At 46.9% G+C, this 15513-nt stretch overlaps 1 protein-coding gene across 1 annotated transcript in view; it reads right to left on the reverse strand.

The window, feature by feature from the left end:
• Nucleotides 1–15513, reverse strand: part of LOC138514166 (acrosin-like) — a 350028-nt gene that overhangs the window by 89566 nt on the left and 244949 nt on the right. The window contains exons 3-4 of the mRNA XM_069629473.1: nt 14734–14999; nt 9156–9301 (exon numbers count right to left, since the gene is read on the reverse strand). Coding sequence (XP_069485574.1) covers nt 9156–9301; nt 14734–14999 — 412 coding nt within the window. The remainder of the gene's footprint in view (nt 1–9155; nt 9302–14733; nt 15000–15513) is intronic.

The following is a 15513-nucleotide window of genomic DNA, read 5'->3' on the forward strand; positions in this document are numbered from 1 at the left end:
GGAATCTTTGTGGGGGTCCCTGAGGTAAAGTTTTGTTGACTGAGGCAAGGGACCCCCCCCATTTATTTGGTGATGACCCCTTACGCTCAGGGATAAATGTGTACGACCCTGGGGTGGTCATTTGTTGGGATCTAGACCGTGGCGTAGAGGGGTCCAGAAGACACTCTCGAATAGTCACCCTGTTTTGCTGGTTCGTACTTGAATAGTTTGTGTGGAAATCGGTGTTCAGTAAGGAAATCCCGAAGGGTTTCCAACCGTTGTCCGATTTTTTTGCTGGAGGCTGATCTCTTTTGTTCCCATTTAAGGAACCGAAGACAAAGGGGTTCACAACAGGAGGTGCGGTTGACCTTAGAGAACCCGTCTCATCATCATAAGTTGCGCCCAAGTCCTTTGGGGAGGAGAGAGTAGAATTTAAGGGAATCGAATTGGGCAAAACCTCCCACACTGTGGCCTTGGGGGACAGTCCTATTTGTGGTTTCGCGTTCTGGCCCCTATCGTCAATGACCACCGTGCTATTAAAAAGTCCCCGATTTTCAATTTCTATGGGGGGCACTGATGTATCCGGGGTCTTGGAAGACTGTTGGGGCTGTAGGTGAAGCTGTGTGTGGGAGCCTTCCCCTTCTCCTATACTTGATCCGTTCACCACCTCCTCAGCCGTTTCCACATTTGTTTGTAAAATATTTTCGAATGAGGCAGTGCTGCATGTAATGGCTACCTCGGGGTAGCAGCCCACCCCTGTCCTATATGGCGAGAGCTTTGAGACCGGTGAGTCCGCCATTGTGAACAGTTAGTCAGTAAGACCAGACCGAATTACTAAGATTTCAGAAGTACCAGGTTGATATACAGGTCTTTTCAGAATAAATAGATCTTGCAGTTACCTTGCTGCCTTCTTGTCTCCCTGCCACAGTCTGCACATAGGCGCACTTCCCGAGTGAATCTGGCACCACCAGCGCCTAACAGCCGCACAACAGCTGATGGGCTTTTCCCCGCCGGGCTTAACGCTGCGAGGGTGACTCACCGCTGAATAAAAGGTCCGGATAAGTCACGTGATCCGTCACGTGATGCAGCGTGGCTCCGCCTCCTCCAGGAAGCAGAAGAGGCCACAGCAAGAGCTATCTGCAGCTCGCAATGCTGTGAATAGCAGGGTAGAGTTCAAACTGCAAAACGAAGCTCCAAGATAATGCAAACACACCGCTCAGCTGACTCACGGCTGAATAAAAGGTCCGGATAAGTCACGTGATCCGTCACGTGATGCAGCGTGGCTCCGCCTCCTCCAGGAAGCAGAAGGGGCCACAGCAAGAGCTATCTGTAGCTCGCAATGCTGTGAATAGAAGGGTAGAGTTCAAACTGCAAAACGAAGCTCCAAGATAATGCAAACACACCGCTCAGCTGACTCACGGCTGAATAAAAGGTCCGGATAAGTCACATGATCCGTCACGTGATGCAGCGTGGCTCCGCCTCCGCCAGGAAGCAGAAGGGGCCACAGCAAGAGCTATCTGCAGCTCGCAATGCTGTGAATAGCAGGGTAGAGTTCAAACTGCAAAACGAAGCTCCAAGATAATGCAAACACCTTTTCCCTCTCTTTATTTCCATATCCTGTTCCCCTTGTCACGTGAGGTTGGCTCCCCCTCGCTTACGTGACTCGTAATGTCTACTAACATCACACCTGTTAACCTTGAGACATGCCCCGGGCCGCCCCACACGCATATTCTAACACACATGCGCGAGCCGGAACGAGGCTTGTGCATGCTCACAACATTAGCGTACTACGCAACATCCCTCCTTTTCTTTAAACAAGAAAACAATTAAACACTAACCATTACAATAACCCAACATGAGTTAACACAAACTGTTCTCGGCCTGTTAGGACACAGGATCCATGAAGTAGTCTTGGAACCTCGAGAGGCGTTGGCGCCCTTCTCTGCTCAGATACCTTCGACTGCCATCTGGGGATGGCACAGGCGCTTCTGGTGGGATGGGGCCTCCTTCTTCCTCTGGTGCCGTTGTCGGCTGGGTGGCATTTGGGTCCACCTCTTCATTCGTCCTCAGATTCCCATCCGGCTGGTAGGTGTCTATTTTCTTGAAATAGGACATATTTCTCGTTATAGTTCCTTGCTCGTTGGCAGTGGTTACCCTTTTACATGGGTCACCCCTAGAGGTTGCGGTTCGTATGTGAGGGACAGTTTACCTTCCGGACGTCTATTCCTCACCAGCGCAGTGTCCCCTACTCCGATTGGCTTTTCCTGGAGGTTCCTCCGCACACTTTCCTTCTCATTCTTGATTTGTCGCTGCTGTCTGACTCTTTTTAGTCCCGCCAGGGCTCCTCGAATTACATTTTGGAACACCTCTGCCACTGACGAGACTCCAAAACCCAGTCTTTTTAATTGATATAACCCTTCGTGGGTGGTGAACGTGGTGATGTAGCGTGACTCTGGGTGAGGTTCCAGCTGGTGATTTCCTGATCTTAAATCTAGCTTGGAAAACACTTTGGCCCCTTGCAGCTCACCCACGATGTCGTCTAGCGTGGGTGTGAGGTGCCTTTCCCTCTTGATAGCGGTGTTTGGTAGCCGCATGTCCAAGCAGATGCGTACTGCTCCAGGCTGCTTGGGCTTGGGCGCCACTACGATCGGGGACACCCATGGTGCCGGGCCTTCTACCATTTCTATGATATCCATGTCAATCAGTGATTGGAGTTCCATCTCTACATGTGCCCTTAGATGGAATGGTATTGTTCTGTGTTTTAAGGCTGTCGGCCTCACGGACACATCAATGTGTAGTCTAATCGGGTCACCTTTCAGCTTGCCTACTCCCTGGAATATGCTCTCGAACCAGTTTAGAAGGTGTTCAATATCATTGGTAAAATGGACAATATCTAAAGCCTCAGAGGCGGCGCAGCTTAATAGAGAGTGCGGGCTTACATTGGTTACAAAGAATCTTGCCTTGATTGTATTCTGCCCATGGGAGACGGGTACTACGAAGACCCCATGGATTGGCAGTGGTGTATCCCCCCAAAAGTATATATTTTGGCCTTGGAAGGTTCAAGCTCGGGAGAGCCTGGGAGGGCCTCATAGTGTTTTGCTGCCAGGATGCAGACCGACGCACCCGTGTCGATCAACACAGGTGTCGGTACATTTCCAATGTTCACCGTGCAAGTCGGTTGTCTTCTCCTCTTTGCCCCGAGGCAATGTTTGAGATGAAAAAGACCTCCTCATCGTCTTCCTCTTCCTCAGCAATGTCTAGTTCCTGCATCCCTTGTTCGATGGCAGACACATTCCTAAGTCTTCTGGGATTTCCCCCACTTACTCTCGCTGGCCCCCTCGACGTGGTCACTGGAACAGCCGCTCTACACACCCTCGCATAATGTCCGGGCATGCTGCACCTGCCTCAAACTCTCGTTTTCGCCAGGCATTCACCCACGTGAGGTAGATCATACCCACAGTACTGGCAGGATTGTGGGTTAGAAGAGGTTGGAGGGCCTTCAGATCTTTTCTGGCCCCAGCGTGACCTCCCTGGTGCGGGCTGACCAACAAAAGCCTCCTCACTACTACTTCGGCGCACCGCAGCGTCCATCTTAGCTCCTCTGTTCTCATCCAGTTCATATACCCACCCAGTGTCCAAGATCTGTGTTAGTGTCTGGCCTGGCTCTCGGAGGACCTGCCTCTGCAGTTTCCCTGAGCTGCAACCATGGATTAACTGATTCTGCACCATCTCCTCTTCATTCACCCACCTGTAGGTGCTCGCCAGGTGCCTTAGTCTTGCACAGAACTGGTCTAGGGACTCCTCCCCAAGCTGCTTCTCCACGCATATAATGAATCTGTCGAAATCCACATTCGCCATGGGGAGGAAATGGTTTTGGAGGGCCTGTTTGACAGGAACATATGTGGTCACCTGAAGGTTTAAAGTGTCGAATATTCTGTATACTTCCGTTCCTGCTGAGCACACCAGTGTGGCCACTTTTGCATCGTCCTCTGTCCCCCCTGTGGCTCTGAAGAACATTTAAAGTTTTTTCACCCACAGCAGCCATCTAGGTCCAAGTTTGGAAGGGGGCCCTGATGTGTCGAACTCTGGCATGGGCGCCAAGGTACCATGTTGCCTGCGTGGTACTGGCACAGGCGCACCATCTCCATCATCCTGCTCACCCATGACAGTGGACTGTATGAAAACTTCACTGTTAACAGCCTCACAACTGCCCGGTGCCCACACTCCCTTGTTGAGATGATGTATGCTATCTCTTTTGTTTGTTAGGTTCTTCCTCCACAGTGGTAGCCTCCCAGCAAAGCGTGTCCCCACTGACCTTTTCTGTTTCTCGTGCAAGATGACAGGAAACCAGCAGCTCAATATGGCAGTTTTCCCTGATTGCCAGCTTGTTTGCCAGCCAGCACGCATGGGGTGTCTCTAACACCTTCAGGAAATTGTAGCCACGGCCATCAGATTCTCAATAGCCATGGGGTGTCCAAAAATGTGCATAAATTCAACCACGGACGGCGCACGAGCACCCTTTTGGGCCGCAAACGTCGTGATCTTCGTCGTCGATACTTCCACCCTATGTCTATGCTCCCCCCCTTCTCTCTTTCTCTCTTTCTTGATATTCTGGCATAGTCTGAGCAATTTTAGTGCTTATTTATAAATCAATTTATAATGGCTTAATAAGACAGGTTGCTATATTGTATTTTGAAAAATAAATGGTGAGCATAGCCTTTTATTAACCACCAGTAAACTCTTCTAAAATAGAGTAGCTGTTTGATAAACTTGGAAAAAGAGGGAAAAGTCACCACCAGAAAAAGAGGTACGCAGAAAAAGCCTTGCAAACGAATAATTTGGGCTTTTGCATTTGCTTATTGCATTTTACGTTTATAGGCTAGACTGCAGTAAATACCAGGGCACTACTTAGCAAGTAATTCCAAACATTTCTGCAAATTAGTGTTTGGAGACAAAAAGCACAAGTAATCGACATAGAAGAAAGAGTTCCCTTCTTTGCAGTATACAGTCGTCTTTCTAATATGTGTATTACTAATGTTCCACGTCAGCAAATGCTGTTTGGACATTTTAAGGTAAGCACAGTGATTTTAATTGTGACCTAGGGTGGCTGGGGCAGGGGTCAGCCAACGTGGAACGAATAACCAGTGAGCTAAGGTGAGCACCTGTAGGCAGGGGTGAGCATGGTAGGCATGGATGAACTCGGATTAGTGGGGGAAGGAAGAGGTGAGGTAGGGTGGATGAATTGTTAGGTATAGGCAGAGGTGAGATAGTGTGGGTGGGTATAGGTTGGGTGGACAGAGGTGAGGGGAGTGAAGGTGTGAGTAGAGTAGAGTGGGGAGAGTGGAGGAATGTGGGGTGCGGAGAGTGGAGGATGGTGGGGTGCATTGGCTAGAGTACAGTGAGGTGGAATTGCGTGGGTGTAGAGAAGTGTCTGGTACTGAGGAGTGAGCTATGGTGGGAGTAAAAGAGGGTGAGGAAGGGTTGTGGGCTAGAGAGAGTGACAAAGGGTGGGTGGTGCTAGAGAGGGATGAGGAAAGGTGGTTGTGGTTGGGTAGTGGTGACATAGGATGGGTGGGGCCAGAGAGGGGTGAGAAATGGTAGGTGGGAGTTGAGAGGGGTGAGGAAGGGTGGATGAGGGTAGTGAGGGTTGAGGAATGGTGAGTGCGGATTAGAGCGGTGAGGAAGTTTTTGGGGGATAGAGAGAGGTGAGGATGAGAGGGTGGGGTAAGCAAAGGGGTAGGAAGATTGGGTTAGAGAGGAGTGCGGAAACGTAGGGTTAGAGAAGGGCAAGGACGGGTGGGGTTAGATATGGGTGATCAAGGGTGTGTGATGATAGAGAGGGTGTGGAAGCGTGGGTGAGTTTAAGTAGAGAGTAAGGTGGAACACAGGGTGTAGAGAAGGATGTGGATGGGTAGTGGGTGGGGGCAAAGAGGTGAGTGGGATAGTTGGTGGGTGGGTAGGGGTTAGGTTGGTGAAGTGTGGGTAGACAAGGGTAGGTAGTGTGGCATAGCGCAGGACACAGTGGGGGCGGGTTGGAGTAAAGTGGAGTGAGATGGGATTTCATGGGAGTAGAGTGGGGTATGGTATATCAGAGTTAGATAGTGCGCGAGTAGAGAGGGGTGTTGAAGGCTCTGAGTAGTGAGGGGCGAGTGAGGGGGGGCTAACGTAGGATAAGAAAATGTGGGTAGGGCTAGAGATGTAGGAAGAATGGTGGCTAGGGATACACAGGAGGGGTCGGGTGTGTTGGGGTTGTGCAGGTGAGTGGGAGTAGAGAGCGGTCTGGAAGAATGGATGGGGTAGAGGGGTGAGGATGCATGGGGTTTGAGAGGGATGAGGAAGGGAGGATGGGTAGAGAGGGGTGATGAAGGGCGAGTTAGAGAACGGTGTGGTAGAGAAGGCAAAGAGAGGCGTGGAAAGGGAGAGTGGGTGGGGCTAAAGAGGGGTTTGAAATGGTGTGTGGGTGTAGGGTAGAGATGGATGTTGAAGGGTGGGGTGCTGGTGAGAGAAGGGTATGAAAGGGTGATTGGGGTTACAGAGTGGTCTGGAAGGGTTTATTTGGTTATAGAGGGGTGAGGAAAGGTGGCTGGGGTGGAGAAGGGTGGGTAAGGGCAAATGGTATAGAGGAGGGTGAGGAAGGGTGGGCTGGTGGGGTCTAGGCCTCTGGGAGGTTTAGGAGGGTGTAGAAGGGAGTGAATAAGGGGGACCTTGGGTGGTGTGGAAGCTGGTGAGGAAGCATAGGTTTGCATGCCGGTCTAGTTCTAGGTCATAACATTTCCCCATGGAGGCTGCTCTTCCAAAAGACAGACATAATTTCGCCCTCCCAGAGTGAATTGAATTGAATTTTTTATTTATATAGTGTACTGAGCCCTTAGGCATTTGGGCGCATTTCTTACTATAGTATAGCAAACGAAATTTACAAAGTCATACAGTGGGTAATTTACAAAGGAAAACAGTTGATCACAAAGAGTATGTACATGGTGAGCATGTGAAACAATTGACATGGTATACGAGGAGGTTTACAAAGTATAACATTCGTGTAAATGGTTAATCGGAAAGGATGATCAGTCAATTTGAGCCAAGTTTTTGCCTTACTTCTAAATGTAGGGAAGGAAGGTTCAGCTCTGAGAGTTGCTGGTAGTGAGTTCCACATTTTGGCTGCAAGGACCGGGAAACTACTGCCACCTGCCTTTTGGAGCCTGAACCGGGGAATGACCAGGCAGTTGGAGTATGAGGGTCTGAAAGGCCGGTCTGAGGATTTCCATGTGAAATTATCACACAGGTACTTGGATGCTACGTTATGTAGGACTTTGAATGTAAAAGAGAGGGTTTTGAGTCCAGTTCTTTGGGGGACAGACAGCCAGTTTACGCTACGCCTTAGTTCAGTGTGATCTAGGGAGGTTGTTTGCTGATCTGAGTGTGTTTTGGAAAATGTGAAGCTTTTTTTAGGGTGTGTTTGTTCGTGCCGAGGTAGAGAGCATTTCAGTAGTCTATCTTGGATAAAACTAGGGCTCTGGCTAGGGTGATGCAGTTACCTGTGGTAAGAAATGGTCTGCAGGCGTTGATACGTTTGCAGGTGCATGCAGTGGAAGAGGCAGTCGCGTTGATTTGTCTTGTCAGAGAGATGGAGGAGTCAATGTAGATACCTAGAGTTTTTACATCTTTTGAGACTGTGATAATGTTACCATCGATATTGAAGGCGTCAAATTGATTGTCGAGTCTGTTAAGTCTAGCTTGAGCACCTACGAGGCGCGACTCTGTCTTTTCGTGATTGAGACATAGCCCGTGTTTGGCCATCCAGGCTTGGATGATTTAGTAAATGTCATTTAGGCGCTCAGAGTCTGTGTTGTAGTCACCAGAGATAGGAATGAGGATTTGGGTGCCGTCCGCATAGTTTGTGTAGGAGACACCCATATGGTCTAGATCGTCAAAGAGGGGCTTTGTGAAGATGTTGTATAGTGTAGGTGAGGTGCATGATCCTTGGGGGACTCCGCAGGTGACCGGGACTGGGGTAGCAGAGGCAGAGGGTGAGAAGACTCTAGTGGTTCTGTTTCTTAAGAAAGACTGAATCCAAGTAGTAGCTTCTTCAGAGAAGTGTGCAGCTGAGGAGAGGTGTTCACATAAGATGCTGGGGTGCACCAAGTCAAAGGCTGCTGATCGATCTAATATCAAAAGGAGTGCTAGATTGCCTTTGTCTTTTATAGTCTCCATTTGTGTTACTAGGTCTAGCCGGGCTGTCTCTGTGCCGTGCCTCGGTCGAAAGCCTGATTGGCGTAGTCCTAGCAGCTTTTTACTTTCCAGATGCTGCTGAATCTGTAGATAGGCAGCCCTGTCCAGTATTTTGAGGAGAAAGGGAACAGTTGTAATGGGAGTGGGCTCCAAAAGCCAGGATTTTCGGCCTCGCAGGGGGGAAGGGGTTCAACCCAGGCCCTGTTTGATGCTGCTCCAAACCTCGCCCGTACTTCCCATCAGCCCTGCTCAAAGATAACACACCCCTTGCCGAAGCCTCCCTCACCCATCCTTCCAGACTCCTATGCCCTAACGCTTCCTTGCCACCACTCTCAACGTACCCTCCCTTCCCCCATGCCCTTCAGTAAACAAACACATACCCATACACCCCTCCCCACACACTTACCTTTTCCCCCACCCCCGTCTGCATTTTCCCTCTTCCAGGCAGCAGGCCACTTCCTGTTCTGTCATTTAGCCATTTAGATAGCATTGTCTGTATGGCCTTTTTTTTAAAGGCGCCCCAGGAAATGCAATCTAAAGATTGAATACTGCCGGCCCATGGACTTGAGTCACCATGTTGAATTTCAGGGGAAGTGCAACTGGTATATACAGCACATCTTTATCAAATTGATCCACCTCTTTAAACAATATCTGCTTCTCTGCAATTTTAGTATGGCAGAAAGTGTGCTCCTGACAACTTGGATCCCAAAGTGATGCCTCCATATGCTATGCATGCACAATACTACACCCTTCAAAAGCTCTTTTTATGCAATCTTTGGCCCTCATCTTCCATGATCCCACTTGATGCAAGCTGTGGTTTACTAGCCTAGGGGGGAGGCCCCAGCATTTGTGCCCAATGTTCTCGGATTGCTAGAATTGATCTAGGTAGAGAACATGCCACTGCATGTGTTGCCACACTCTCTACAATTCAGGGGGTAGTGCAGACATACCTGGCAACTGTCCACTCCGCCCGCCTCGTAGCCTGCGCAAAGATTGTAGATGCCAATGGCTCCGTTGTACCATTCAGAGCTGTTGCAGCGACTTACTGGGATCATGTCCACCTTCGCCTCCTGCAGGAAATCAGCCGGCACATTTGCTGTTGGGAACATTAAGATGCATACAACCTTTAGTGAGTTACCACTTTTGTCAGGTTTTTAAGGTGTCTTCCCCTGTGTTCTGTTCGTTCATGGCTGCCCAAGGGGTGATGTGCTTTCTGCCCAATCTCAGAAACTGAATATAGGTGTGAAAGTAAGTTCCACTTCTCCCTACCTTTGTGAATGCTGTACTGTTTTAGGGCTGGCACTCATATATGTGGTAGCCAGAGTTGCAAGCTCCAAGAATGCTGGACAGTATAGTAACCGGCACCTCCATGGTTATTAATGTCTGCCCTGCCTTGAGTGAAACTGAGGCTAATTACAAGCACCATGTCACTATAGCGCTCAAGTCATATGAGCTAAATTGTCATCGCAAACTACACTACCTGCAGTGTTTCAAGGAGACCCTCAAAGTGATGCTGAGCAAGGAGCCTTCTGACTTGTTTGAAAAAGTATGAAGTACAAGAAAGTGCAGCTACTGCATTAAAAAAGAAACATGTTGGTTCAGTTCAGGTAATTAAAATTTTATCTTGCAGTTTAGACATGCTGGTGGCATGAGCTCTTAGGTCAACCTCCCCTCATCCCGCATTTGAAACAGAAGGTGTGCAGTCTCATTACCATTGAAAGGCCAGTAGTAAAGGGACATCTTAGAGTTAATGGTGTTTGGAGGTTGTCCTAGTCTGTTTATGATGCTATATTTTATTCATTTTGCTTTTAGCATTTATGGAGCTCAATATTCACCACCAAAGATGTCTCTTGGCGCTTTTGATGCAGTCGGTGAGGAAAAGTTACAAGTATTCGAGATTTGCTGGAAGAGGGAAGGATAAGTGATCATAAATTGTGCAGACGTTTCTTGAGACAAGTGCAGTGAAAGAATGCCTGTTCTTGCAGGATCTGCAGAATGCGAGGTGTGGAGAACGGATCTGGGTGAGGAAGAGGGGACCAGTCTTGTAGCAGCCACGATGAGTGATGCAGAGGACTCTGAACAGGAGATGTTTGGGAACAGGCGGCCAGTTGAAGAAAGAGCTGTTATTGTCTCGCTTGTGGTGTCAGAGGAGGTAAGTGTTGGCGTTCTGGATGTTTTGAAGTCTGGAAAGTGGGGCAGAGGGAAGACCGAATCCATGCTCCCATACTACAGCCTGAATGAGTTTAGGGTTCTGAGGATTGTGGCCTCATGCATGGGAGAACTCTTCTGAGGGAGCAGAAGCGAAAGAAGCAGGTGCTGATGACCAAGTTAATTTGGAAGGAAAGTGAGATTCAGGCACCGACTTGGATGATCAAATTTGGTCTCTCTACCATCGACGCCAAACTGCATAGGGTGAGAAAATGATATTCATATGGGGACTTGGGTGATCAAATTTGGTCTCTCTACTTTCGATGCCAAAATGCATACAGTGAGAAAATTATGTTCATATGGTATAAGTAGGGTCCCAGGTATAGTGCATGTTTACCCTTCCTGCTTTACAATGGGGCCAGATTTCAATGCTCTGCTGCTCCTTTGCTAGGGATGTCAGCCTGGAATTTTCTTATTGCAGACCTGACCCTGCACTTAGGAGCCATTAGAATGAGTTTCTAAAGTGATCACTGTCTTCCTGCTTTAAAATGACACTCTCACCCATGAGTTATTAATATATATATATTAATATATATTTTAAGCAGGGGCGTGACCATTATTCGTACGTCGGTGTGATTTACTCAGATGAGGACAGTATTTCATTTAGCATTTTTATGAGGCATGGGTCAGGCCTAGAGTTGTACAACAATATAGCAAATAATCCAAAAACGTTTTTCTTGTACAATGCATTTAAAACAGAAAACGTAGACGCCCTAACATTTGTGCCCTGATGCCTGCGGGCTCTGGCGCAATATAAACAAACATAAACATAGAAATCTCAAAATTCCTGATACATTATAATTCGAATATTGCAGTGCAAAATATAGACCTTTTGGCTGCTTCCCAATAATTAAGTCGCTTGGCTAAAAATCATAGTTTCGTAGGGCTTTTGTAGACCTGGCAAACGAATAGCCAAGAGTCGTAGGGTCTAGGGCCTAGGGTCTTAGGGAAACAGAGCGGTTTCAAAGCACATGGTAGAGCTACTGCAGGAACAAAGAGACTCCAAGACAACCAATTTACAACCATTTTTATGGAAAGCTGCCAAAGCGGAGTCATAGCGGCTAGACATGGCTTTTGTAAACACATTTCTACCTGCTTCTTTAAAGGATGATTATAAATGGGTTGTCACCTCATGTTAATATGTAGTCTGAGCCATTAGCGGGTCCGAACCAGTAGGGTATCGTGAGATAGTAGAGGAAATATTTACTTACTTAAGGTAGTGTACTCCCCCTACCTATCACACTTGTGAATGGGTTAATACGTCAAGAGTTAATTGCTCACTGGTCACGTGGGTCCAGCCTGCATTTCATATGTTTGAATCCTGAGGCAGGGTCAACTTAGCCTTTCATCCTTCTGAAGTCGATAAATTGTGTGCCATTCATTGGGGTAATAATAAAACCTGTTACTACAGCGCTTAGAAGCAGCAGGAATCCGGATGAAGTGCTTATACAAAGGAATCTGGATGAAGTGCTAGAACACAAATTAATATTATATATGCCTGCCTTAATTCTCTGCTGAAATTTAAATTATAGATCTCGTTTCACCAACTAGTTAAGCCAAAGGAATCGTTTTAACACATTCACAGAGGGACGGAAACACTATTATAATACGTCTCAGCTCTTTAGACTTTTAGGATGATTCGTTCAGGACAGTGTGGTGCAAACTCTCTCACAATTTGTTTATCAGAACTCATGTTTTAAATCAGCCGCTAACCTTATTCCCTGATGTAAAACCAAAAAATTAGGCAAGGTGATCTGCCCATCTTTGACTTTTGGGATTAACATGGTACCTAGTGTACCCTAATTGTTTACATATACAGTCCTGCACTTCCCCATTTTCTTAGTGCAAGGTGCTTTAGCACATGGGCACTTTTTTAAATAATTATAAACCAATGTTTCAGGAAATCCGTGCAATTGACTGCCACTCAATATGCACTTAGCACATTTGGTTGAACCCTCTGGGTTGGGGCATGGAGACAGAATTCAGACAGCATGGGCCACATTTTCTAAACGTTCTTGACAAACAGAATGTGGTCCGGTACTGCAATCAATTCCATGTTATGTTTGGTTGATTTATACCACGCACCGCTACCACCTAGGGGCAGTCTCCAGGCGCTCACGTGGCTCTGCAAGAAAGAGGACAGGGTTGGTTAGTGTGGGGAGAGTGATAGGATAGGTCCAGAACTAGGAGAAACTGGCGTCTGTGTGTGTTGGCCTGCAGATGGTAAGTGTCTATGGTCTGAATATAGTTTCCCTTGAAAGCAGGTAGAATTTGCAGACATTATTCCCTGTCAGGGGTTTCTAAGTCCAAGACCGGTCTTCCAGAGTAAAATACATAAACGTTTTAAAAGATATTTACACAATATACATTTCAATACCACTGTTAGCAAGAATAAAGATTGGTGGCTGGGAGAAGAAAGAATTGATATCACCAGCAGCTACCGCTACTTGGGAATCACTGTCACAACAAAGTATATGGTTTCCTCCATATTAGAGGAAGTAACCAAAAAAAGCCTGGGGGGAATGGTTAGCCCTAAAGAAAATTATCGATGGACAAGGGGGCAGAAGTATAGAAGCAAAACTCCTAGGCTACAAAATCTCAATTGTTCTAACAATCATCCATGCCCTAGAAGTCTTTCCCTGGAAATGGGTCGCGCCAATTGAGAAACTGGAAGGAAATATTTAGCGCTGAATGCTGAGCCTCCCTCCTTGCACCCCCGTGCAGGCCATTAGATTAGAGCTGGGCCTTGCATCTATAAGTATGCGCTGGTCATTAGCCTCATGTAACCTATGGGCTAAAATAAAATTTGACTTAGCAGGCCCAGACAGTCTATTGGCACTAACCATTCGCTTACCATTCAGCATGCGAGGAGATACGAATCCAGTAAATGGTTCAGCGAGTTAGAGGCTAGAGCTACAAACTACATGTACAAAATTGGCCTAACGCAAACACCAAAGACCTGGTTAGATTATAACCTGGCTAAAATTCCTGAAAAGGCAAGGACCAACGACATAGACTCTGCACTGACCTATCTTTGCACCTTGAGGAAATATAGAGAATACACCAAACAGGCCTTTTATAGAAGTAGCCCTTGCCCCTACCCCTCACAAGGAAGCGATATCCGAGAATGGCCAGGTTTATTCTGTCACTCAGATTACAAACCATTAAGGTGCTGGAAAACACGGGCGCATGGAGGGGCATCCCTCGAGAACACAGGACATGTAGACTTTGTGGGAGACACATTGAGAGGACTAGACATCTTCTTACTCAATGTGAAGAACTAGAGGCAGTATACAAACGACCGTATGAAAAACATTGCAATCCTAATTTGGACTTGTTCTGGAGTGAGCTGTTTGCCGCCAAGTCGTCGGTCTTAAACCACGCGGCGTTCTATGTATGGGAGGTAATTTCTAAAAAGATAGTCAAAATAGAGGAAGGAAGTTCTCAATGATTTTAAGATTGCTGTACAGGGGAAATTGCTGTTTATGCAACAATATGCATATTAACATGATTGTATTTGTAAATGTGATTTTAAAATTGGTGTATAATTTTAATTAAGTGAGAAAAAGATGCTAGTCATCTAATAACGCACTATAAAGAAATAAAAATAAATAAAAATTGATAATTCTTTCAATGCAACACAACTTGAAAGGTGACATTAATAGCTATTGGAGGGTTTAGTTTAGGGCAAAGAATACAGACAGAGCATTCTGTGGTATACAACCTTAAAGGTCGTAGGGCACGTGAGACTCTTCTTAGGGTGAAGATTAGGGTCAGGTCCCACGTCCAGTGTAATGTGCTGACCAATGAACTGGAAGACAATTAGGACCGGGGGAACATAGGGCTTAATGAGTGCCCATTCTTAGCTTTAAGAAATGCTTGTTGCACTCTGTTGGGGCAGAGGGAGTGTTTTAAGGGTATATAATTCAGACTCAATCAAGAAACCTTCCTGATGACCCCAATGTGTGCATAGAATGTTGATTATTTAAATATGCCCATCGCAATAGAGTTTCCCTTTAAAAAGTTCTCAAATGTCTTTCATCCTGCCCTAGTGGAGCAGGGAAGTGTTGGAAACATTTGGAATGCAACATTCAGATTCCAAGAGATTCCGAAGCAGGATACTCATGAGTTGGCCTTCCCAGTATTCTCTTACCCCCTGACTCCAATCTACAATCTTCCCATGCTCGCTCACTTTGCACACTACATGATGGAGGGCCCATGCCTTCTTTATTAAAGAAGACTGGAAATCGCCACCCATTGCACAAGTGCGCTGATTCATCTAACCTAGGCGTGCAACCACTAAGCAAAAGGGGTGCTCACATCCTTCCTCCATGACTCCCCAGCCACTGACATGGCACGGGGACATCTGAGTGACATCCATGCTGCTGTCCGGGAAGCAAGCTGGCTGTGTGTAGTCGTTGAATACAATTGTATTATCCAGCTGAAGCAGAGCCATGTCATTCATCTCTGTCTTTGGATTGTACTCTTCATGTCTTCGCAGAGTCTTGATCTTACGAACTTGTGTCTCGTCGCCAAGGCGAGAGAGCTGAGTGGCTCCTGACACCACTCTCCAGTTATAAACGTTCCTAAAAGAAACAAAGAGAAATCAAGTCATGGCCCTCCCATAAGCTTAAGAATCAAGAGCGGTTAGTGCCCATACCATACATCTAGAGCTTGAGTGGAGTTTAACATTCAAGAGCAGATCATAGCCCGTAGGAATCAAACACCACACCTAAGCCAGAGTCTCAGAGGGGTACATGGTCCAAAGAGAAGTCACAACCTCAAAAGCGCAGAACCAGAGCCTAAATGCCACATTCTCAAGTATCCACGACCTACATTTGAACAAGAGTCTTAAAGATGTCTTAGGGAAAGCGACACAGCATGATCTCAGTAACCCTGACCCTAATCTTCACCCTAAGAAGAGTTGTAAACTGAAGAGCAGATCATTGCATTAGCAACGAAGCTTTCACCATAACATAGAGCCTCAACATTGTAATGGCGTCGACACATTATTCTTGATTTTGTTCTGTATCTATTAGGGCCTCTTTCTTGCTGCATTTATCTCGACAAGGCAATGTACCCGGAACCCTGGACCTAAGC

This window comes from Ambystoma mexicanum, chromosome 12 (genome assembly GCF_040938575.1).
Source record: "Ambystoma mexicanum isolate Mex_15411 chromosome 12, UKY_AmexF1_1, whole genome shotgun sequence".
Taxonomy (NCBI): domain Eukaryota; kingdom Metazoa; phylum Chordata; class Amphibia; order Caudata; family Ambystomatidae; genus Ambystoma; species Ambystoma mexicanum.